Source organism: Periplaneta americana, chromosome 13 (genome assembly GCF_040183065.1).
Source record: "Periplaneta americana isolate PAMFEO1 chromosome 13, P.americana_PAMFEO1_priV1, whole genome shotgun sequence".
Lineage (NCBI taxonomy): Eukaryota > Metazoa > Arthropoda > Insecta > Blattodea > Blattidae > Periplaneta > Periplaneta americana.
In genome coordinates this window covers 85,561,683-85,589,109 of record NC_091129.1, presented here as the reverse complement: position 1 = coordinate 85,589,109, position 27,427 = coordinate 85,561,683, and the positions used below count along the sequence as shown (strand labels likewise).

Below are 27,427 nucleotides of genomic sequence, written 5' to 3'. Positions count from 1 at the left end.
TCCCAGTAGGCTAGTTATTGAATTAATACAAGTTTTGCGTTCTCACTTTACATCGTATCGTGTGTTTCATATCCCTATGTTCCTATCCTTAAAAAAACAACGTGTGCACTTCCATTAGCCTACCACGCACCTCTCATTTCAGACGCATTTTGCTACATTTTGAAACAATTTCCATTTCTTCCAATATATCCCTATAAAATCTTTAAGTTTACAAATCCATCTCCACAGAAAAAAAAAAAAAAAACTCTTACAAATTCAATAGTTTTCACTTCCAAAATCACAGGAACTAAGCGCTGGTTCCTTTGTCTTTGGCAATGATTCCAACGTTAACTTCGCTTCCTATCAAACTGAGTACCGAGTATTTCCCGAGGGTAGAAGACGGTCGGAACGTGGTGCCACTCTATTCTATAGAGTGTTTGGAATTTAGAAAATGCAATGGATATATAAGTGTCTCCTTAGCAGACATCCCCTCTCTTTGTAGTAATAAAGCTAAAATAAGCTATTTACGTATTTTATAACGTATATAAAATAACAAAAGTATATCTGCATGCTGTAATTGAGCATTATTTCAAATTTAAACACTTTATATTGCTTATAAATATGCTTAAATAATAATTTATTTTTATTTTCAATGACAGAATACAAGGAACAGATTTATTTCTGTTATTTTATATAGTCTACGTTAGAAAATTCGTAAATAATTTTTTTAGTCTTATTACAAACAGGGAGGATGCCCGCTAAGATGACATCTATATACCCAATGATATTTGATAAACTCTCAACGCGCTCTAGTGCCGAGGTTAAGAAAGAATGGAGCTCTACCTCCACGCCTTCAAGCACCTTCTACTTAAACGCAGTCTTGCCTAAATAGGCCCTATTCAAGGCTAAAGCAAGAGAGTAACAACCTCAGTGTGCATAATGTTTTATGTTGAATGATTCTATAGAGATTTTCGCAGAGTAAAACAGCTTTCCCGTTGACGCGACGGGGCAATTGACGTTAGTATGATGGGGTGATTTCGTTCCACGCAGCACTTTCAGACCAAGTCTATTCCTCTCTATACGTATTCGCCGCACTCCACACGCATAGCCTATTACCCCAGATCACATATAGATCGCTCATTCCTATGTTAAAATCAGTAGCACTCTGAAGAGAACAACCGCCAGGATCGCCACTCGTCCGCCGTAAACGAACACGAGATGGCAGTACAGTCGCTAATGCAATTCAAATGGGAGTTACGAAGTGACTCCTTATGTAACAATTAGATGGCAGCATAGTAAACCTGACAAAAGTTGTTACCGTCAAAGCCTTATAAGGCCGAGCAATCTGGGTATATATGATCTAGGCTATTACAATGGCAGGAAGGGACGAAGTAACTGGGTAGTATGCCTTTTATAACTTTCCAACACAAATTTTGATTATTAACAATGCTTATTAGAGGAGAAATTAGCTCCGGCGCCGGGGATCGAACCCCGGTCCTTGGTTCTACGTACCAAGTGTTCGATCTCCGGCGCCGGTCGGAGGGAATTTTTCTCCTCTAATAATCATTGTTACCATTCTGTAGGACCAAAAATTAATCTTTCCTGAAACACAAGTTTTGTTAATTTAGTAGGCATAGGACCAAGATATTGATATTTTCTTCACAATCTTGCCATTTATTTGTTCGACACTGTAGCATTGGATTAAATAATAATAATAATAATAATAATAATAATAATAATAAAATAAAAGTGTTCTTTTGTAAATAAAGTTGTAGTATTGTTATAGTGTACTTAATAAAGGAATCACCTTGAGTTTGAAACATTGATCAATATTACTGTATTCGTTTTTGCTCATGACATTGCATTTATAGAGTTGTTTTTTCAAACGAACACATACAGTACATACTCGGAAGTCTTAATTAAAGCTTTAGGTCTTGTTCGTCTTTGCATCTAACAATAATCTCAACTTACCAACATTGTGTAGAAAATGCAGACAATGGATATAAGCGGGGTAATGATGTGTATATTCAGGCCAGTCACTGTAAAATTAAATAAAAATATTAATATATTATGTGAGATCTTACGTAACATTGTGACGTGAATCTCGAGACAGGAAATTTGGTGAGAAAAGTGATATCACAGTCTAGTATATACAGTCACGAAGCTTGAGTTGTTAAGGGTACTAGAAACAATAAACTGTACAGATACTATTTCGCTTTGTCTGTGATGAGGCGATAGTAGTGATCATAGTGGTTAGCAACTATCTATGGATGCATATTTACAATGTATTGAGCTTCGTGACTGTATATACTAGATTGTGGTAATATTCTAACCTATTTTGTGGACAGATGGGTTATACAAAATAAATGTGGTTTGAGACTACGCAATTTCTTCAAAAATAGTTATAAGGAAAGTAGTGACTTTTTTGGTAGACTGTTCAGTTTATACCCCCAATCGACATTTTTTGACACCACCCTTTTTTGTCCAAGATTATTGACCTAATATGATCTATGAATCTTTCATAGACAATGTTAGATTAAGTGTTTCTAGTAAAGAAGTCAGATGTCAATATTTATTGCAACAAAATTTCTAAATCTCTTTCCCTATATCCAGGTGCGTTGAACTTGCCAACTTCTATAGCAGTGATTATGATCCTTTTACATCTTACATTTAGAATGTATAAATATGCTATGTCTACATATAGTACGCTCACAATGAAAAGGGTACTAAGTAGGATCCTTTTGAGAGATAAATATGGGCAGTTAGTTAAATATAAAATTCATTATAATTTTAGTCTTTTGTGAACAAATTTTAATGACATGAAATTTATTGCTTTCACACTGGGTGTAAGGGACATAAGTGCCAATATTTTTACTGATGATTATTCATGTCATAAGGAAAAAAAAATCCTTACAATTTTTTTCTAATTGCAATATTTAACTAATTACTAACGTTTACAATATTAGACGTTTTGCAACGTTGCTGGATGGAGAGGAGGGGATTTAGAAGTACGCAGTACAGTTCAAACGGAGAGGAGGGGGTTTAGAAGTACACAGTACAGCTCAAGCGGGCAGGAGGGGGTTTAGAAGTACATGGTACAGCTCAAGCAGGGAGGAGAGGATTTATAAGTACAGCTCAAGCGGTAAGGAGGAGATTAAGAAGTACACAGTAGGCCTACAGCTCAAGCCGGTACAGACATAGCAGTACAAAACAGATTATCTGTTCCAATGCAGGAGCGATCATGACAATACTTTTGTTTACATAAAACGAGCACCAAATACAAACTGTCAATCCCATAAATATAACATTATGGGAAATTTACATTTACGTAACAATATTGCTCCATTTTTAATTGTAGATCTCAAAAATAAACAATAATGGTTTTCTGCGCATAATCACACAAACTTTTTTTCTAATGCAACATTTCAATCTCTCCCGCTTCTGTAAAGCAGTATCATTTTTAAACAAATTTCTGTTGTGTGATTTTCTAAACGGGGTAAGAGACTTCTAGTTTCTAATAATCGCGTTGAGAAACTGCTACAAAAGTTCGCCTTCTTTGAGGAAAATGTTGACTGTATATCTTTCTTGCCTCACTTGATTACGACGATTTTCTCCATAAATTAAAGACATACGATATTCATAACTTGTGAATCACATTGTAAGTTATTTATCGAATACCCTTTAGCTACTGAACTGCCACCCGCTCTGCAGTAGAGCTATGGACGGGGAGCTTGAACTCAGCTGACTCGTACTTACGTCTGTGCAGAGTACTGCCTGCTGATTGTTGCCACGTCTCTCACGCAAGAATATTAACAATTTTTAGCATGCATTTTTACTTAATTTCACTGAAACGTAATAGAACACACAAATATGTATTTTAAACTCATAATAACTCTTTGGTAGATTATCTACTGATGTAATTGTTTTCGTAATTTTAGTAACGATATAAGCAATATAATGAAAATAAAATAAGGAAAGAAATTTTTTTTTTCTGGGAGAACTATCGAGTTTTGACCCAATGTTGTATGGACATTTTTGATTAGATTAGATTAGATTAGATTAGATTAGATTTTATTAAAGTCATGAGTTATGGATATAGTCATAATAAAACAAAACAGAGTGAATAATATTATATTAGAAACATAAATTATTATTAACAGAGGACACGAAGTATTCATTGATACTATAAAAGGAATCATTAATCTTCCAGCGTTTTAAAACATTCTTAAATGTGTTATAAAATTAACAGTGTAACTTAGATAATCTATTAAACATAGATACTGCCATGGACATAAATTGTTTTTTAGTTGTTTCCAGTCTAACATTAGATTCAGTCAAGTGAAAATTGCATCTTGTATTATAATTTTGATGATCAGATCTGAGATAATAATTTGCTAAATTTTTCTTTACCTTCAGCAAAGAGGTGAAGATGTAAAGATTAATAACAGTCAGAATAGCCTCATTTATGAATAATGGCTTACAGTGCGCATCATAAGCAGAACCAGTTAAAATACGTAAGGCTTTTTTTTTTTCTAGAAGGAGAACATTAAATACACTAGAACTATTTCCCCATACATAAATGCCATAGGTTATTATACTATTGAAGAAGGAAAATAAGCACTTCTTACATATGTTTTAGATCCTGTAGACCATTCCCGACGACTGTGAAAAGGACGGCACTTATACCCCTTACACCCTGTGTACTTTTGTGAACAGATTTCAAGAAAGGTAGTAGAAGGTCCTAATACTGTTCACGTTTGGAAATGTTTTTTTGTCTTTTATTAAACTTATGGTTTCGAATTTAATGATGATGATGATAATGATGATGATATAATAATAATAATAATAATAATAGTTAATTATAGGCGGGAATATCATTATAATCATAGTATAAATAATCATGTACTATGACTGTCTCTCAGCACCTTCACAAAAGGTTCCAGCTTCGATTTCTGACAGATTATATGAGATTTTTGATCAACATTGATCATGAGGGATGAGACTTCTTAAAATACTTACTTTTTTCATTCATGCGCTTTTGTTATTTGAGAAATTTTTAAGTGTGTAACCTGGATAGAAGTTGGGGCTGATATTTGATCTGTTGAATAAAATACTTGCCTTGGCTGAGGGCGAGGGCTGGCACATACATGACGATGGGGATGTAGAGCAGCATGGACACCGCGAACAGCACGGATGCCATTACCCTCACACTTCTGTTGAAGCGCAGCTGGAGGTACTGCAATATGTTACATAATTGCATTACCGACGCTTAAAATAAAATGAATGTCTAGTGCTTTAAGATTTTTAGAAATATAGTTTCATATTGCATCCCTTTTGAGTGGTGAATGTAAGGGAAAGAAAGACTAAGAACCACTTTTAATAATAATAATAATAATAATAATAATAGTAATAATAATAATAAATATAATAATAATAATAAGAAGAATAATAATAGTGGTACTAATGCTGTACCTAACAGCTTACAGCAGTAAAATTTGGAAAATATTCAACATTTTATTCCCTCCAATACTCTATCTTGTACAATAATGAAAATTAGTATGTGTAAAACATTGTCTTTCTGCTATAAGAAAAAATATTTTTATGATTTAAAAATATATGTTTACATTTTTTGTTCAAAATTCAGTTTACTGTGCAGTGATGAAGCGTTTCCCACAGAACTAAAAAACTGTCCAACATTCTGTGATTAATTTTTTGTGTGTATTTATGCATGTAATATCTACAATATGATGCAAAAATAAATTAGTTTAAAAATTGTGAAATATCAGTATTTTCTTCTAGCACAAATTGAAAAATATTATTTATTAAGGAATGTAGTTGAAAAAGCATGATATTGTAAACATGAGTTTCAGCAATAAAATAAAAGAGAAAGAACATGAAAAAGATAACAAGTTTATGAGTTATGAGGGAAACGCTTCATCACTGCACAGTAAACTGCCACCATTCTCAATTTTGAAAAAAAAAAAATATATTTTTTAGGTAAATCATAAAAAATATGTTTTTTTTTTTCATGTACCAGAAGGACAGTGTTTTAACATACCAATTTTCATTATTGTACAGGATACAGTAATGGAGGAAAAAATGTTGAATATTTCCAAACATTTTACTGCTGTACCCTGTACCTAATCCCTTAATGTTATTAATTATTTAATAATTAATCGACAAATGAACATAGACCCAGGATAATATCCGTGTTTGACGTGCATAACATTTACAGCTTTCTCTCATTTCACTGAAGTGAATTACGGCATTCCATAAAATTACTACTACTACTACTACTACTACTACTACTACCACTACCACTACCACTACCACTACCACTACCACTACCACTACCACTACCACTACCACTACCACTACCACTACCACTAGTAGATGCTGAGGAAAATATTTGGACAGCTTTAAGTTAATATTGTCTGAGAATGGAGAAACAGAAAGAGAAATTTAATTTTTACATAAGCATTCAAATGTAATTGCAATAATTAATACTAGCAAGAAAATAAAAATGGATAGGTAATATAATGTAATGTAATGGAGAATCAAAAAGAGGAATTTACAAATTAAGCATCTATATTTCACAGCAAATATAAAAGCAAGACAATTTAAATGGATGGTTTCCAGAAAGAAAAAGTTACAGAAGAAATACCGCCGGTAATAAAGACACTGTGATGATGATGATGATTATTATTATTATCATCAGCATCATCATTATTATCATTATCGTTATTATTAGGCCTATTATTATTATTATTATTATTATTATTATTATACTTACTATTATTAATAATATTGTTGTTATATTATTATTATTATTATTATTATTATTATTATTATTATTATTATCTTCCATTGAGTACAATGCAATAATTTTATTCATGTATTTATTATATTAATACAGGATATGTCATAAATAAAGTAGGAATTTGCGTTACCTCATACACCGAAGTGACCTGGAGCTCATAGAAAACGGGCAGATACAGATAGTTGTTTATAATGCCCACAATTGGGGCAGCGAAGCTGCCGACCCAATACAGGGTTCCGTAAGTATAGATCTCTGCCGGGTCCCCCAACACAGTGATGCCGGAAATAAGGCTGGAAAAAAGTTTATCACGTCAATGATATTAACAATGCACAAAACATTATCGCTTATTAACTATTCAATATCTCAGTGGTATTCCACCATAACTCTATTGACTTACTGACAGTGTTACATAGCAACATTTGTGGTAGAAAAGTTACAGTTATCTCTACTGCAGGCTACTACTGAAAGTGGCCGGGAAGTTAAGGCCTCACAATTTTGCATTCGACATAACTAGCAGATGGGATGGGTGATTAGTATACCTAATGATGAGCAGTTAATTATGATATCATGCACTATCTTGCAGTCCATTATTAAGCAGGAAGAGTGCACACCTGTGGAGTAATGGTTAGCGCGTCTAGCCGCGAAACCAGGTGGCCCGGGTTCGATTCCCGGTCGGGACAATTTACCTGGTTGAGGTTTTTTCCGGGTTTCCCTCAACCCAATATGAGCAAATGCTGGGTAACTTTCGGTGTTGGACCCCGAACTCATTTCACCGGCATTATCACCTTCATCTCATTCAGACGCTGAATAACCTTAGATGTTGATAAAGCGTCGTAAAATAACATACTAAAAATTAAGCAGGAAGACTGGAAAATTGAATAAAAGTTGGACAGTGATAAAGATTATGTTCATCCAAATAACAGTGTTGTTTCCGATCTCTGATAACGAATTTGAATGACGTCATGTGCATCAGGAATCACACCGACTGCTGAATTGCTGCGCGACGTGACAGACCGGTATTGAGTGATTTCATAATCAGAGTGCACGGCGTATCACAGTAGCAATGCCCAAGAAAATCGAGCCTTTTTGGGAGGGGTACATAACAACCTTTTCCGATGCCAAGTACAGTTACGTGAAAATCATAGGAGCCTGCAGAAAACTTGGTTTCGTTATTTCCGAGAAAGCTCGAATGAGATTAATTTGTATCATCTCGTGGGGTGCGGCGATTTGTGACGGGGGTGGATTTGCTTGCTTTTTCCACTCACATCACTGTCACAGCTGTATCAAACATAATTGCTTATTTATTAATGTAGGAAGAGTCAATTTGTGAGGTTCCAGGACGTTAAAGGAAGAACAAATGGAGATATAAGAGATAAAAGATTTAAACATTTTATTGTTATTATTATTATTGTTATTATTATTGTTGTTATTGTTATTTTTATTGTTATTGTTATTATTATTGCTATTATTATTATTATTATTATTATTATTATTATTATTATTATTATTACTTACATATAATATATATATATATATATATATATATATATATATATATATGAATGACCCGTCATTTTGAAGCCTGGCATCCAAGAATTTTCAGAAAAATAGTAACTTTGAGTGAAGAGTTATTTTCCCTACATAATTGTTCTATTTTGAAAAATCCATTTTTCGTCAGTTTTGAGAACTGATTGCATTTAAGGAAAAAATAAAACACACACTACAATAAACAATACGCTATTACACGAAGGCCATGACATGTAGGATTGCTGACATATTTAGAGTTCAAATTCAATTGGCTATTATAAACTTCAAGACTTACTAAAATTATTTACTGGTCTGATTCTGCGGTGTGTAATTTTCTGAGTACATCTGTGTATTGGATATTAAAATCTATAAAACTTGAAGTGATTTGATGACATTATTACTATTAGAAATGGATTATTATTATTATTATTGTTATTATTATTATTATTATTATTATTATTATTATTATTATTATTATTATTATACTTAATGCCATATATATATACACAAAACTTGCGTGAGATAATAATATTGTTATTAAAAATCAAATATTTTTGTAGTTATTAATCAAAGGGTTTGGGTATTTTCATATAGGTCTACTTAATGGCGGTGTGGTGTAGATACTTATATGCGTCATTCTCTTCAGTATTGGCTCGAGAGAGCGCAAAAATTACAGCTCCTAAGAAAAGTCGGTATTACTGATAAAATAAGAGACCTATAAAATTATGTAGTCTTTCGATCATTTCAGCAAGATCTCTTAGCAGGATAAAATGATTTTACCCTCTACATTTCAGGCTCTACATGTAGCAGCTGTACCATGATGCTATGTCTATTGTTCGAAAGCTTAGCAATCCTGACTTTTTTTTAACTTTCACCTACAATCCTCATTAACCTGAAATAGCTATTGCTTTACTCCCACATGAAAAATCCTCTGTTCGTCCTGACATTGTTACTTGCGTTTTCGCGTTGAAACTCAAAAACTGAAGGTGGATCGGTTCAAGAAAAAGTATTTGGCATAAAAAGAAGTATGTTTCATTGTTATGAAAGAAAATAATTTTCAAAATATCTGGTATTTTTCATTGAAAATAAATCTGAAAAAATGTTTATTTGAACGTCTAATGAAATTACTTTGCAGCATTTGCTGCACAAGCCACTAATATATTTTATTTGCGTATATAGTTGTTTCTTCGTTTGACTGTATACCACTTAATCCATTTACCCACTCACCCACTAGTTTACTCGTTCACTCGATAATTTATTTGAATTCACTTCTGCAAAAGGGAGACATGTTATAAATTTATAATTTTGGATAATCAAGGAAAAATTTAAGAACAGGAAAAATACTGAAAATTTGATACTGAAATTATTACTACATTGAATTAACAATAAATGTAACTGAAATACAGTATCACCTTGTAAAAATTATTATTTGGAAACCTTGTATAAATTAAAATAATTTGCAACATATGTCCTTTTTCCAGACCAAACATTTTTGTAACAACTGAATGAACAATATCTTGTTATATTGTTTACATCTTACGATAATGCGCAGTTTGTACATGAAAAATAAATATTAAAGTGTAGAATATGAATTAGCCTATCTTAAAAAAAAAGATGAAATATTGTCATGTAATTTTTCATTATTAATGTAATAGTATTATGCAAATCTGGCTTTCAAGTAGTAGCTCCCTGTAAAGGAGGTTTCAATAATTTCAAGGAAAAATTGTTCCGGGGCCGGGTACCGATCCCGGTAACCTTCGCTTAGCGCGCGAATGCTCTACCGACTGAGCTACCCTAGGAACTATAGACGACATTATCACAATTTTCCCTTTATATCCACACAACTCAATTGGGCTGACAAGACGCCAGAGCGAAACTTTGAGTGCACACAAATACTGTGTGACTTAAATTGTGGCTTTCTGTTAACGTACTTCCAGTAACGAATATATTATGAGGATGAGCATAGTTAATTTTGTCCTCCTAGATTTTCGTTTCGAACCGCTGTGTAATGGTTTCAACAGCTGAAGCACCAAAAACAGCGCTTGTTTTTCGTTCGCATGGCACACACTATTGCCGTGGTCTTAGTAGTAACAGCGTTTATCCCTTGCGACAGTACCAACCTACAAATGATGCTCATAGCGATGTAACGGCTCTTTCTCGACCTACTGAAGGATGCTTTAGTTCGCGTTGCATTGCCTTGGAGATGTGGACGATAATGAATTACGCAGAAAAGGCGAAGTGGTGTAGGGAAAACGCTCCATTATTATTTTTATATTAAGCCAGAAATTACATTAAAACTTGCCGAAATTATAAATTGGGTCTTGAGCAGACGCCTCAGACTGTTCGGTTGAGAGTTTTTTTTTACGAATAATTTACAGGTTTAACCGTAAGTAATATCATTAATTTCAGGGCGTTATTCGTTTATATCAGGGATGTCGAACAGCGCTCTCAAACTGTGAAACGATTAATATGGTTTCCTACAGTAGCTGAGCTGAAACAATCAATCTGAGCTCGCTGTAGCAGTGTTCTGTACGCAGTGTGTTTATCAACTCTGGCGGCTTGTATGGATATGGAACGAAAATTCAATAGTGAGTGGACAGATAAATATTTATTTATCAGGACGGAAAGGCACATGGCTTAATATGTAGAAAGGAACTTGGATACCTAAGGCATCATAATATTAAAAGGAATTTTAATCCAACACATGCAGAAACTTTCGGACCAGAAAAGTTATCCGATTCCACTCGTGAAAATGCTGTAGACGAATTAAAGTAAAGATTGAATTCATAAAACCTTCCATCACCATCGGGTGTTAGTAGAACAAGCTTGGTTCGTGCTAACTACAAAATTTGTGAAATTATTGCAACATCTTTAAAGCTATTTACTGACGGAGAATTTGTAAAAGACTGTCTCATACCTGTTGCAAAAGAGATATGTCCGGAATATGTTAATGATTTTAAATCTATAAGTTTGTCTCGTAATATTGTTGCAGAGAGCATATCAGAAATGGGAGATATCTTGGAGGAACAACTGATTGCACGAATGAAAAAAAAAAAAATCTTGTTACTGACTAGCTCACTAGCGTAAAGATACGATGCAGCTAACGGGTGTCGATTCAGATTTCAATGTTCATGGAGATCTTGTAGATGTCATTTCACTAAAGGATCGATCTCGAGGAGGAGATATTTTTGAATCTATAACAAAAGCTATGAACAAATTTCAAGTCACGCTAAAAGTAATTAATTTTGTACATCAAAACAGTTTGCGTTTCTGAACTTGAAGTTGCACTGCTACAACACATACACACTAAGTTGATATTTTAAACATGATATTAACAACATTATTATTATGATTTATTTCCGTCACCAACAAACAACATTCATGGAATGACCCAGTACATAAAACATTATTATTATTATTATTACTATTATTATTATTGTTATTATTATTATTATTATTATTATTATTATTATTATTATTATTATTATTATCATTATCATCATCGTCATGATCATCATTCATCCTCATGTAGGCCTACATTCTTTGTTCATCAGTGTTCATCAAGTGCAAATCTAAAATGAGCTCCTAATCAATTAGTAAGATGTATAAAAGTTATCGAAGTACCAGCCGCCGCTTTAGTAGTTTCGCTTTTGTTTACGATCATTCGCCCGGTCTGCCTGCTCTCTGTGTTCAACCGTTGCACAGTAAGGGAGAAGTGAAGGCTCTTCATTTCACAGCTCGAGAGCGCTGTTCGACATCCCTGGTTTATATATTTCGAACAGAAACTTTTAATGCAATTTTTCTCGTTTTTGTTTCCATTTAGAGATGAAAATTGTTTTATACGAAACATTTCATAGTGTGCTTTGGAAAAGCCATTGATAGAATTCTCAATATGATTAGTCAGTTAAGGGCAGCGAGCTATGAACGCATACAAAACTTAGACCTATGGCAAAACATGCACTGACTCTTTTGACAATATCTACCACAGTATTTATGATAGCCATGCTCGTACATAAATTTTATCACTGAATCTCGAAACAAAAGCTGAATTGTATGACGTACAGGTGACTTAATTTAGATTATTCATCTGTCCTAAATAATTTGTTTGATTGTTGCAACAAATCGGAAATACACTGCAACATGAAATCACATAGGTACAAATTTCTGATAAACTAATTATATCATTGATCCTAAATTTTTATCTTATAATGCTATAGGAAACTCACTTTTCACTTAATTTGAGAAAAAATCTGCCGGTTTTGTGATATTTTAAAACAGAGTTTGAAAAATATAAATTTCACAGCATGTATAAAATTATTAAACTAACTTAATTTTCAAGTTATAAAAATAAAAACTGAGTGTCACTACCACAAGGCAATATGTAAGATGAGGTAAAAATTTAGGATCAATGGCATCATTAGTTTACCAATAAAATGTACCTATGCAAGCTTAGTTTAAGTATATTTTCGATTTGTTGCAACAATTAAACGAATTGTAAAGGACAAATTAACAATCTAAATGAAGTGAACTATAAGTCATTCAATTGAGCATTCTTTAAGCATTCAGTGGTAAAATTTATATGTGACTACCATAAATCTTGTGATAGATACTGTCAAAAATGTTACTGCATGTTTTGCTATAATTTTTGTGTGCGTTCGTAACTCTCTGCCCTTAAGAGAGCAGTGTAGCCTGTTATGACAATGAATGATTGAAATAATTTTAGTTTTTGTCATTTAGATATGCAGAAATTGGACCGAATAATGTAACTTTTCGTTCTGCGAAGGAATTTTACAGTGTTACGTTTGTTCGGATCAAATTTCTGCACATTTAAAAAACAAAACTAAAATTTTTCCAATCATTTATTTTAATAATGCTCACTTAAATTGATTCAGTATATTGGGAATTAAATCAATGAATTTCCCAAAACAGTCCATGAAATGTTTCATATAAAACAATTTTTATCTCGAAAAGGAAGCAAAAACGAGGAAAGTTCTATTAAACTTATTTGTTTCAAATAATATCATTAGTTACTGTTCATCTGTATAGCCTAGGCCTATTATTTTTTTGATTCTAATTAAATCTACAATACTTTCATGCCTCTGATTGAGGTTCTGACTGATATGTACAGCTGTCAAAAAAAATGGCCGCACTCGTGAACAGCGAATATTTTCAAAGTCCACTTCGGGTCGCGGCGATGTTACACGATGCATGTGCTTGTACAAGGAGTTCCGGAACTATGAAAGTGTTCCATATCTGCGCCTCGTAGACCAGCGGTAGAGTGCTTGTTTAATGATTCAAAGGTCGTGGGTTCGGGCCTTCTTCAAGTTTTCATTTTATTTTTAATCGTTCTTTAGCAATGTAAATGATATTCAAATTATCATTTATATCCAGTTATCGTTCTTTATGGATATCACGTTATTTATATTTTGTTATGGTTCTTTAGAGATATGAATAAAATTCAGGTCATCATTTGTATTCTGTTATCGTATTATAACGATATGAATAATAATTATTATTGTATCTCCAATGGGGGTTAGCCCTATTTTACATATGTATGTTAGGGCTATAGTTTTATACACAAAAAAAGATGAGCATAAAGAGAAATGGAAAAGAAAATTAAATTAGCTTACGCGATGTAAACAAAACATAAACAATCCGTAAATTAGGCATTGCGATTGCAAAACAAATATCAGGTATCAATTTGAAACATACAAAAACATTAACAACACACATACGTAACACTTCTATAACACAAATATGCAGCTTTCCGTACCATACATCATAAATTAATACACAATAGTCACACAAACACAATCAAACTATAATTACGACATTGCGACGATATCAAGCATCCCATAACTGACTCACATACATAACAAATCAAGCATCCGTTACAACACATACACTTCAACATAGTAACCACACTTTTAAAAATTACAAATTTGGCTCCAAGAAGAATAAATAGGACACTGTTACTAATTACTATTCTTCTACAATTTCTTAAATACATCTGTAATAAATCTGTGAAATTCCGATATGAATAATATTGACGTTTTTTATATTGTTATCGTTCTTTAGCTATTTAAATAATATTCAAGTTGTCATTTATATTCTGTTTTCCTTCATTAGCATTATAAAACAATATTCAAGTTATTTAAATTGTTATTGTTCTTTCGCAATATATTAATTAAACAAACCGATATTTATCATTTATATTCTGTTATCGTTCTTTAGTGATACTGTATAAATAATATTCAAGTTATTTATATTGTAATCGTTCTTTAGCGATATAAATAACATAAATTTAATATTAGGTTTGGAAAAATCCAGTTGCATAATACTGATATTAGTTTTTCTTTTTGTATTATTACATTATACTATCTTGAACCACAATAAATGAAAAGGAGTAACGAGGAATTGAACCTGAGACGTTGACATCTAAATTCCGACGTTCGTACGCTGAGCTACGAGAGCAAAAGTGTGGAAACATTTTCGGAAAAATTGGCCCAATCACACTCTAAGATTTTCTGATGATTCGTAGAAGCTAGTCCAGGATGCGGGGGGCAAAGGCTAATTGAGATTTCCCGATCTCTGATAGGGTCAAACATCCTGATACAATTAATATTTAACCCTTGCCGTGACTTTCGGTGAAGTCCGGAGGGCCCAATTAGTCAAATCCACTCTCCTCATCTCCACGCTTGGGCCCCCTGGAATTTAATAAGATGCGAAAGAGATAGTGGTGTGCGGAAAGCAACGGGATATTACCGCATTTAGGCCTATTCTTCCCAAGAAAACTGCAAACATGAACAAAGGAAGCTTTTAATAGAAGAAGAAGGATCTTCTGCGGACCTCTGGAAAAAGAACTAAGGAAGAGACTAGTGAAGTGCTTTGTGTGGAGTGTGGCATTGTATGGGGAAAGAACATGGACATTACGACGAAATGAAGAGAAACGAATTGAAGCATTTGAAATGTGGATGTGGAGAAGAACGGTGCGTGTGAAGTGAACAGACAGAATAAGAAATAAAATTGTGTTTGAAAAAGTGAGTGAAGAAAGAATGATGCTGAAACTGATTAGAAAGAGAAAAAGGAATTGGTTGGGTCTCTGGTTGAAAAGAATAATAGACGACATTAGGATATGTGGATCATATGCGGAAACTAAGAGGAAGGCAGAAAATAGGAAAGATTGGAGATTGCTGGGTTTGCAATGAAAGACCTGCCCATGGACAGAACATTTATGTATGTATGTTCAGAATGCCTGGAATATCGTGTCTAAGAACCGTCGCTATTTGCAAAGACTAGTCAATTCCATGCCCACTCGACTGCAAGATGATCGAGATAAGAGGAAGATAGACTAAATATTCAATTGTGGCTTTTTGTTTTGTTTTTTGAAAGCTTAATTGTTTGAATGTTTTAAGGCCGACGCCAGTAAATTTGTTATGTTTATGCCACGAAAGATATTTTATTGAGAATAAAATATTTTTTCTTTCCATTTGCAGCCACAATATCATAAAGATAATGATAAAGTCATGGCATAATATATTAATGAACCTGATGTTAATTACTAAAATAATCATAAAAGAGAATGGAGCCATTATGTCTAGTTTGTCTCTCTCAAAAACTGAACAAAAGAGGACATAAAAAGCACGAGGTTGTAGTCGAACGCAGGACCTCATGAATAAGAGGCCTGAACGCTACCATTATGCTATCGAATAACACACAGTATACTTCAATTATAACTGTAGATATCAGGCAACGTGGTGCAACAACATGTAACATCGCCTGTCTCCGAATTGTAGCGAAGATACCCGAAGGGAACTTTGTTTCAGGAGAGCGGCCACTTTTTCTTTTGACAGCTGTACATCTGTTATCAGGCAGTACATCTCACTTGACGATATATTGTGTCAGAGGAAGAATAATTATTTGTATATATCTGAAGTTTGATTAGTGTAATATGTAGCTAATCGGCGATGGAGGGGGAAAGAAACTGGCCACCCTACCCTATTATCTCCTGGCCTAGTTGTTTCAAAACTGGTGCCTTGTTGGTATCACTTCTGAGGTTCAGACCTTTCTTCGGACAGTTGACTAAACAAACAGGACTTTCAATATTAAACAATTAATAGCCTTTAACAATTTAAAATATAAAGAACCTTTAAAACTTCGTAGTGTTAGAATATAACCTTGGTATAACGACGTATTTAGGATATAGAATATATTTTAACTATTTAGGCTGTATTTCAACACTATAAAGATTTGAAGTCTTTTTTACATTTTAAAGTTTGATAATATTCTGAATTATATACATATTTTCCATCCCTGTTTTATATCAGTTCACAGTAATTTTTAGATTTATTTCCTTGGTGTTTGAATTTAAATATTTTCAATATTATATCACCTGGATTTATTTGTACATATTGGAAACTTTTAAGCATAATACTCGATTCAGTAACGAATAACTCTGTAAACTTGCGAACCAAGAAATATCTGTTTGGTATGCTACATTGAAGCCGTGCAAAAGATAGAGTGTATGCAATACCGGGAACTATCCTGTACATTGCCCGCGGGAAAGGGGTATATGCTTGACTTGAGTTTCAGCCATGCAAATGGTTGAATTGCTGGTCGCTGTTTTTCTTCCGTTCATGCGTATTAAAAGTAACCTCCTGTATTGCTAATACGAGCATATTCAGCCTTTGAGGCTAGTGGTAATTTTATTTCGTAGTAACTGTATGCCTTGCGGATATGTGAACCTTGCTGCAAACGAATGTTGCGAAGTAGCTACACTCTTTCTCCGCTTTGAACTTACTGCCGTCAGTCCTGAGATAGAAGAGTAATCGATGTTTAATTCTATTGGCTGTATTTTTAGACATTAGCTAATCTTCGGAAATTGATTTATAATTCATTTTTGATATCGTCAGCTAAGCCCAATACTAATGTTTCATATAAATATGTTAAATCTTTCAGTCTTATGGCTTAACGTAATGTATAAAACAAATTAACTTAGTGTTTTATATATTTACATTTGTTATATTATTCCACAAACGTTTTAACCCTGCTAGGTGCATCATCAGGTATAATGGTGTTTACAACATCATATATCTGAAATCAATTACAAAAGAATATGACCACATGTTCAAGGTAATGCATCATGGTACAGTAATAATATGTGTAGATCAGACCTGCAAGCTGTAGCTCCTGAGAGGGACTGCTTTCCTCCCCTTTCTTACCCCACCCACCTTTTCTACCTGTGCGGTCATGGCGTTCTAGTTACGCTCAGCTGCATCAACATTGATTCTCGCGGCGGAAGTCGGTCATCCCCAATAGAAGTGGAGTGAGGCTGACGTCACATTTCCCCTACTTGCGAGTTCTGCAGGCCTGGTGTAGATTATCGGGCATAGTGTGCAATTGAACAAAATGTTAGAATGAACATACAAATTATAGATTAAGGCATAACCATGTCAAAATATTAAAATCACAGGCCTAAATGGCTCTTAATTATGTGTTATATTCATAGTACAAAGAGTGCAATATGTTGAATTATAATTTAGTGCTAAAACATGATCTATAAAAGTTGAGTCATAATATAACATTAATGTAGTATCGTAGTGAACTGTTATATTATGACTCAACTTTTATAGATCATGTTTTAGCACTAAATTATAATTTTTTATTTTTAATTTCTTCCTGTAACCACTACAGGTTGCCGTCGACAAATAGTACCATGATACAATAGAGTAAACGCCTTGAGGCTTAGCGATAAATTGTTGTTAGAGTGAAAAAGAAAGAATTTGAATTATATTGAAACACATGATGTTAAACGAAGTAACGTCAAGGAGATGCGAATTAGTCATATTGCATTCTTTGTACTATGAACATAACACACCATTACTGTAAGAGACATTTAGGCCTGTGATTTTAATATTTTAACCTGGTTATGCCTTAATGTATAATTTGTATGTTCATTCTAACATTTTGTTCGATTGCACACTATGCTTGATAATCTACATATATTATTATTCTACTATGATGCATTGCTTTGAACATGTGGTCATATTCCTTTATAATTGATTTTAAATATTTGATCTTGTAAATACCATTGTACTTGATGATGCCCCTAGGAGGGTGAAACCGTTTGTGGAATAATACAAGAAATGTAAATATATAAAACATTGAGTTAATTTTTTTCATATTTTGCGTTAAACCATAAGATTGAAAGACTTAACATATTGATATATAACATTCTGAAATTGAGTTCTACTAAGCAAAACGCCAGTTTCTATGCCACTATATCTCATTTTCTTTTAAATAGTCATTGGGGAAACAGAAAGAAAAACAATTACGCGGAAACGCTTCATTTTAAGGGAATTTGGAGCCTAGTAAAAGTAAATATGTGAGCTCCAAGCGTGTTGGCTACTTGTCTCACTCCGAGGAACGTTAAAGAATTTTCAAAGGGAAAGCAGGAAATAGACGTAACCTAATATCTACCACATGACGTAGGGAGAGGCACGAAAGAACAGTATCGTCATGTCATTGCAGTTGAGGAAATTGGAGGAGAAACAATGAAAAGGTACGCAAAAACACGTCCTTGCAAGGAAATGTGGGGCTGAGAAAAACTAAATATGCGAGCTCCAAGCCCTCTGGCTACTTGTCTCATTCAGAGTTTCACCGTTCTACCGAAGGAATTTAAGAAGATTTTGAAGAAGAAAGCCGAAAATGGACGTAATCTGGTAGCTGCTACAGTAGGGGAAGACAAACCATGAGAGAACAGCATAGTCATTGGGAAAATTAGAGGAGAAACAATGAAAAAGTACGCGAAAAATCGTCCTTGCGAGGGAATGTGGGGCCAAGAAAAACTGAATATGTGAGCTCCAAACCTGTTGGCCACTTATCTCACTCAAAGTTTCCCGTTGCAAAGAAAAAACTTTAAGAGGATTTTGAAGGCGAAAGCGGAAAATGGACATAACATGGCTATCACATGAGGGGGGAGAAGCATGACAGAACAGTATGAAATCGAGTAAACCAACCCCAAGCACCAAAGCTATATGCGAAAGCGAAGGTTACTATTTGGAAGACTTTAATTTAGTAAAATTCGGAAACTTTTGTTGGGAAGGAGATTAGGTCTACGATCCATTTAATGTAGGGCTCATCCCGACTATAAAATTGTCGTAGCGCTTTAGAAGAATTATATTCTATTACAGATCTCGAATTTAACTCTGCTTCTATGCAAAGTCATAGTTCACGGCGAGGGGGAAGAGAGATAGCAAGCAGTTGTTACCGAGAGGGAAAACAAACATAAAATTATGAACATAGAGAAAATTGTTTTCTCTATGATGATTCAGCTGTTGACTATACGGGACCAGGCGTGACCTAGTGTGTCCACACATTTTCGGTAATCGCGATTAGAGACTAGTATAACATATACAGGGTGTTTCCGGGCTAGTGTTACAAACTTTCAGGGATGATGGGGAAGGGCACGTGTATGAATTTGAAATAAGGAACCCTGGTCCGGAAATGACTGAATCGAAAGTTATAAGCATCACGTGCCTTCCTTCCCTTATCCTTTGCAACAGTCGTGGAAAGATGGTATGGGCCGGATGTCTCCTACGTGGGTACTTGTCCCAATACAATCTGTGAGCTTGTCTACTGTTCCCATTGGATCATCCGTATTCGAAAATCATGTCTGCATATTCCGCTCTCGTCTACTTCTCCATTTCACTAGGCCTAATCGAATGGACACTGCAACTTGTACACATACACTGCTGTCCACAGACGTGTATATCAGGACCGACCATGTATGTATGTATTTATTTACACTGCAAGTGGGCAAGCACCCGGTGGCAGTGGTATATGCAATATTAACAATACACAATAAAATGATAACCAATACACAATAAAATTTACAATACACAATACAATTTTACAACACATATACAATTTTATACACAATACAATAAGAATACACAATACAATTTAACACAATAATAATAAAACATAAATAAAATACCTAATTATACAATACAACCTACATAATTATGTATAGGTCCTAGATAAGTTTCAATAGTCTTTCACTTTACTCTTATCTCATTCCCTGTAGTGGCACTATGACGCATTTCACAGACACTTTAGCACACATTTCACTGACACTCTGTAACACATTTCACTGACACTATAGAACACATTTCATTGACGCTATAAATTATCTCTGATCGGAACTGTTCACTGCACTGTAAAACCATAACTTCACTGACTCACCTCGCTTCACTGATACAACAGTTCAAATAAGTCAAATAATTACATCCTTATACATATTTATAAACAGAACTACATTTAAACTAAACATTTCTAGTCTAAGGCCCTCTTACACGCTATTTTTAAATAATTTACAATTCAAACCAAGGAAGTAAACTCGTCAGGCTAGATAAATACATGTCACCTTAAAAAATTAAATGTTGAATGTCAACTTAATTTTAATTTGCACTTTATACACAACTTTTTAAATTATTCTTGAATCTCCTTAAGGAAGGACAGCCCTCAAAGACGGCTGCAGGTAGGTCATTCCAATCATTTATAGTTCTATTTAAAAATGAGAATTTACCTACATCCGTTTTCTGTTTCCTACATTTGATTTTAAAATCATGATCGTTCCTACCATAGTACGTTGGCTTTTCTAACCGAGCCGTTATGGCTACCCATGCTTTCTGACCTATATGTGCTCTATACAATGGTGTTATTCTAGTTTTCCTACGTCTGTTTTCCAAAGTTTCCCATTTAAGTTCTTTTATCGTATCGTTTCCATCTTCTCTTTTACCTTTAACAAATTTCGCTGCCCTATACTGGATTCTTTCTAAGGAATTTATCTGATATATTCTATAGGGATCCCAACATGTAGTTCCGTATTCCATTAACGGTCGCACTAACGTTAGATATGCTATTTCCCTCGATTTGGGGCTAGCCTTTCTCAAGATTCTCATAATAAAGTGAAGTGCCCTCCATGCTTTACCCGTAACATTATCAACATGCTCTCCCCAAGAAAGTTTGGAGTTTAAATACACTCCTAGGTATTTACAACATTGTTCTTGCGGAATTACAACACCACTGAATTCGTAATTAAGACTAGTTTCCTCTCGGGTTTTACAAAATGTTATAGATTTACTTTTAGAACCATTTATTTTCATCCTATGCTTTAACGCCCACTTATAAATTTTATTCAAGTCTGTTTGAATAGCATCTACATCTGAATTATTTCTAATCTTTCTATAGATAATGCAGTCGTCTGCAAATAGCCTCACATTTGATGTAATATTCTGGCATAGGTCATTTACGTATATTATAAAGAGTAATGGACCCAGAACGCTGCCCTGTGGCACCCCTGAACTTATATTTCCAATTTCCGATATTTCATGACCTACTCTAACTCTCTGGGTTCTACCTTTTAAGAATTCTTGGATCCATAGCACCACTCTTTTATCTATTCCTAGCCTACTTAACTTATCTATTAATATGTCATGTGGCACCAAATCAAATGCTTTCGAAAAATCAATCACAACTGCATCGATTCTTCCGCCTCTATCTACCTCTTCAGCTAGATCCTGAACCAGCGACGTAATTTGACTATCACATGAGAAGCCTTCCCTAAAACCATGCTAGCGGTTGTAAAACCAGATGTGTCCTTTACACATTACGCTATCTGCATTGCTTTAGTGTAGTTTCCTGTCCCCAACCCCCAGACAGCGCACTGAATGGAATATAGTAAGTAGACAACGAAAACAACGTCAGATGAATAAAGTATGTGTAAGATGTACAGATAAATACACATAAATAAGGTGTACAGAGGAATAAAATTATTTCATTTCCACACAACTATTTTTGCTTGTAACTTTCGACTCGGTCATTTCCGGACCATGGTTCCTTATCTCAAATTGATACATGTGCCCTTCCCCATCATCCCTGAAAGTTTGTAACTTTAGTCCGGAAATATCCTGTATAATGCTCAGTATTAATGATTATGAACGTTAGCGAATGTCTCAGACATTCATACATCGCAGAACTTTCTCTACGACATATGTCACCGCGTTTACTTGTCTTGTGAAGCAAGCCATGACAAAAGATTTTTATCAACATTAAAAATTCAATGTCCTCTGGGGTTTAAACACGTGAATCATTGAGAAGAAACCCCTTACCTGGCGACGAGTGATACAGCAACGGGCAGTGTTGCCATGGACTTTCCTCCCAGCAGGTACTCCTCTGGGGTGTCTTCCTTTTTCCCCCAGAAGCCGAAGTAGATGCCGATCAAGGTGGACAGCACCAACATCAGCACGAACAAGCTGTAGTCAAACCAGCCGAAAAAGAGCTCGGTGGCTCCTTCGAACGGATGGCCCGTGGAGTTCATCGCGGTCCTGAAACATAGCGAAGAGAGACGTTTTCAATTAATATAATTCTTTCTTCACTTTATAACCACTTTTCTTTAATTTATTTATTCATCCTATTCTTTCTGCCCTTCTTCCTTCATTTCTTGATTTTTTTCATCATATTTAAGGGGTTGGGTACAGCTTACAGCAGTAAAATTTTGGAAATATTCAACACTTTTTTCATACAGCAATTTTCATTATTGTACAGTAATGGCAGAAAAGCGGACCGACCCTTGTAGCTGATTTCAGAGCCTTGTTCACTCAAGAGCACGATAGACTGGTAACTAAGACTTTCGTGGTTCGAATCGTGCCTGGGAATGAAACTTTTTTTGTTCCTTATTAAAATTTATTCCCAATACTTTTTGATTCCTGGTAAAATTCATGTTCTGGGAATAATAAGTTAATTAAGTAGTAAAATATCGCTGCAATCGAAAAGTATTATATATACACTGTTGCTAGAAGAATTTACTAAAGATTATTATTTTTTGGTTCTACGGAATATATGTTATGATAACAGTTAACTTAATAAAATGTCAACATACATGCCCAACTTGGAGTCAGGCCACAAAGGGAAATACATTGGAGGAGGGGAGTTCGATTCGGTGCTGTGGATTAGACTTCGGCGTAGCTCAATGGCGAGAGCGCTTGGTACGTAGAACCAAGGACCCGGGTTCGATCCCCGGCGCGGAGAAAGTTTTTCTCCTCTAATAATATTAATTGTTACCAAAACAGATATATTCTGCAGAACCAAAAAATAATAATCCTTAGTAAATAAATCTAAGGAGCCACCGTCGGTTAAGGCTCCGATTCGGAGCTGCGCTCAGGGTTGATTGCCTGGTTGAGTCTTTTCCGAGGTTTTCTCCAACCGTAAGGCAAACGTCAGGTATTTTATTGCGAATCCTCGGCTTCATCTCCCTGTCACCAATCAAATCGACGTTAAATAACCTAGTAGTTAATACAGCGTCGTAAAATAACCAAGTAAAAATAATAAATAAGTAAATCTAAGTACGTAATATTTTCTGTCCTCTTTTTTCGGACAGTGTCCTTCTTTTTGAAGCTTTGTGTCCTCTTTTTGTCGATGTGAATCTGGTCATCCTATTTATTACCCTTTCTTTAATTTAACATTATTCAACAGTTTAGTAAATAGTGTTATGTAAGATCCGTTACATTAAAACGTTTCAGCTACTGGATAGTTCGCAGTTGATTTTGACGCACGAGACTCACATGCATAGCGCAAGGATTCGGATCCCTTCTCTTGCGAGGACAGTGATGTCCCTTCATCCGAGTCGATGTTCAGGCATTTAACATGTTTGGCGTTTCTGCCCTTTTGGTATTCTGTCTTGTTTCATCCTCTTTTCACGTGGCAGTTATTAGGCTAGGTTATGTCCATTTTTGGATATCGCCTTCAACATTCTCTGTTTCTTCATTTGGAATGGCGAAAATCGGATTGAGAGAAGTGGCTAGCATATTTGGATCTCGCATAAATACATCCTCTCAGCCACAATTTTCCTTACAAAGACGTATTTTTCTGTACTTTTGAAATGTTCTTCCGGATTCCATTCATTCATTCATTCATTCATTCATTCATTCATTCATTCATTCATTCATTCATTCATTCATTCATTCATTCATTCATTCGCTTAATATCTCTAGATCTTTCTCTCATTTAAACCTTACGAAGTTTTTATCGATTCACCCTTCCGCATAAACGTCTGAAACTCTATTGATAAGTATATAATAATTAATAAAAAGTTGTACTATACCTGACAGAATCCGAGAGGTTGCACTGAAATCAAGAAAACGGATGGACAAAGAGAAGAAATGCACTTGTTATATGTTTCGGCGACACTGCGTTTTTAAAATAGGTATAGCTTTCGAAGATAAGTTCTTTCTATTACTTACTTCGTCATGCTGTGTCATTATGTGTGTTGATATGTAGTACCATATTTGTTTCTATATGTGTTACTATCACCTATAGTTAATACCTCAGCGTGTAAAGTACACATATACAATCCCCTTAATACATACCGATAAGCAGTGATTGTAAATTTTGTCAGATTTTGTTTCTATAATTTCAGTTTCTTCATTACAGTTATAAAAGTTATAGGATCTAGTTAGAAATGCAATCTATTTCACTTCCAGTTCTGTACCATTAGCCTATATGTTATTGTTATAAAAAATTATGTTTTGCTTAGAAAAATTATATGTTTTGTAGGTAATACTTGATTGAAATTTTGCAGAATTCACTTTTCTGTTATTAAATAATGACCGGATATCTACGTACTGGGAGGTCCCGGGTCTAGCCCCCGTTGATGGCAGGACTTCTTTATTACCAAAACGTTCTGAACGGCCATGCAGGAGACTTGAGAAATCATGCATGTTTTTGTCCCAGAGAATCATTTTCAGATCCGGTTCTATATATGGTGTCAAAAAAGTTTGTGTGCAACGTTTCAGGGATGATAGAGGAGGTAAAAGCAAAAACAAACGCCTTTTTTATGTGACAAAAATATCTCAGATGCACCATTTTCCCAGTGTAGATGTTCTAAACGATTAGATCGCTTGGCGTCCCTCAGGTCACTTACCAGTCAATTCTGTTTTGACCTTTTTTGCCTGCAACACGTTGTAATGAAAATCGTGTTACAAACGCAATGAGTGGATCGCTAAGACAGGCAAATTTGCATTCTTCTAGTAGTATTATGGTCACCTCGTTCATCCGACGTAATCCCTTACGGATTTCTTTGTGTGGGGATATGAAATATCTGGTTCAAGAGACCCCGATAAATACGGCAGAAGTGCTAGTTGTTCACTTTGTTAAAGCTGCAGCGATTATTCGACAAACTCCTGACATTATTTAGCGTAGCCTATCAGACAATCCGAAGCGCTTAGTATCAATTGTGCATTCGATCAAACGGAAGGCAGTTTGAACCACATCTCTGAACAACATTTTTTCACATCAATGTATTCAGGAAACAGAGACTGGACATAATCGCTTCACACCACTTATTAACTCGTAGCGTCGCAATGACAAGTCTGAGAAGTTGTCACATAAAAAAAGATATTTGCTTTTACTACATCTATCCTCCCTGAAACGTTCTAAAAGAACTTTTTGGCACTCTGTGTATTTCTACTTTTCATCTTAAACAGGGTTAAAATCACACAACAGCTTCTGAAGAAGTATGTGTAGGAGCCTACCTATTCTTCATACTAAGGTTATGTAAGAAAGATATTTCTTTACAAAGATAGGTGGAAATCCAGAGCTTAATTAATTGCAAGAGAGATGACGCCGAGAATTACTATGATATATTATATGCTATGTAAATATATATAATTAACATTGGAATAGTAATATTTATATACTCATCACTATATTAATATAAAAATTTCGGATACAAGTCTTCGGAAATTATCATTTCATCATATAATTTACAGAGACGGAAACCACAAACTCTAGTCACGTCATTAAACCTACAAAATAAAATACATGTATTGTAACCAAAATTTTAATATTTAGTTTATGTAAGTTCACTACATTTACTATAAAATTTGTTTCTTCAACCACGAACTCAGATTTTAAAATATCTTACTTATTAATTTTTTTATTATTCTGTACATGTTTATTACAAACCTCTTGCAATTATATTTGGTTTTCTTAAGATTTACTTCAACTTCTATATAAATCTAACTTTTTCTTGTAGAAATTAGGTTTTACTGTCACCCATAACTGCTAGACAAGTATACTAAGCGACCTACACTGTTTCGAAATGTTTCGAAAAAGTCCCGTGAGAAAGAAAATAAGGTAGCATTTAATATGCAACATGCTGACTCTATGTTCGCCTGGGCTGTATTGTCTTATAGCTGCTAGTCCCGTAACCTTGAGATCACAGATGTAATGAAGCAGCGTCTTCACTGTGACATGGTTTATAATGTTCCCTGTATTCCGCAGCTGATCTTGAGGATTCTAGGAAATTAACAAAATATATTTAAAGTCATAAGACAAATCATATTATGTTAAAATTAAATTTCATTACGTATCAAAGCGAACAAAAATATCTGCAATTCAAACTCGAATTAAAAAAAATATATATTACTTACAAACGCAAATTATATACAAGGTAATTACGTATAATTCAGAATTAACTTATAGACCTATGTAATTAAATGCATCTTTGCCAGGACGAGTGCATAATTACGTACAAACCAGAATTGCGTAGACTAAAGCTGGGTTACGTGAAACCCAGGTTCTGCTGTGTAGTGAAAAGGTAGTTACTTAAAATCTGAAAAGTGTCTTAAAGAATTTGATGATCAATAATTTGACAAACTTTTAGTCGGAAACATGGTAACATATGTAGTATAATAATAAAGTTCTGGCAAGTGTTACACGATGACGCCCATTTTGTGGAAGATAACAAGACTGAAAATGTTGCTATGTGCTTGTAAGTCATTAATGTTTTTTGCACATGGCTCGTAGAATGCAGTGTCCTTGTTCTATATGGAGCACGTCGCGTCGCCAAGAGAGGCTTGGTTTGAATGTCGCCACCCCCGCCGCTGGGGAAGTGTGCCGTGTGTGGGTGCTTTATGCTTTATCTCGTAGTCACGTGTGAACCGAACACAAGCCAGCGGCTCACAGAGAGGCCGTGTGACCTATGATCAAACTTCTAACAGCTCGAAGTCAAGGGTTGTACAAAATATGACAATTCCT

At 34.5% G+C, this 27,427-nt stretch overlaps 1 protein-coding gene across 1 annotated transcript in view; it reads right to left on the bottom strand.

Moving 5' to 3' along the window:
* Positions 1–24,640, bottom strand: part of LOC138711640 (uncharacterized) — a 146,618-nt gene extending 121,978 nt beyond the window's left edge. Inside the window, exons 1-5 of the mRNA XM_069842771.1 lie at positions 24,492–24,640; positions 22,501–22,716; positions 6,930–7,089; positions 5,098–5,215; positions 1,951–2,018 (exon numbers count right to left, since the gene is read on the bottom strand). Coding sequence (XP_069698872.1) covers positions 1,951–2,018; positions 5,098–5,215; positions 6,930–7,089; positions 22,501–22,709 — 555 coding nt within the window. The 5' untranslated portion in view covers positions 22,710–22,716; positions 24,492–24,640. The remainder of the gene's footprint in view (positions 1–1,950; positions 2,019–5,097; positions 5,216–6,929; positions 7,090–22,500; positions 22,717–24,491) is intronic.
* Between the last annotated feature and the right edge of the window lie 2,787 nt (positions 24,641–27,427).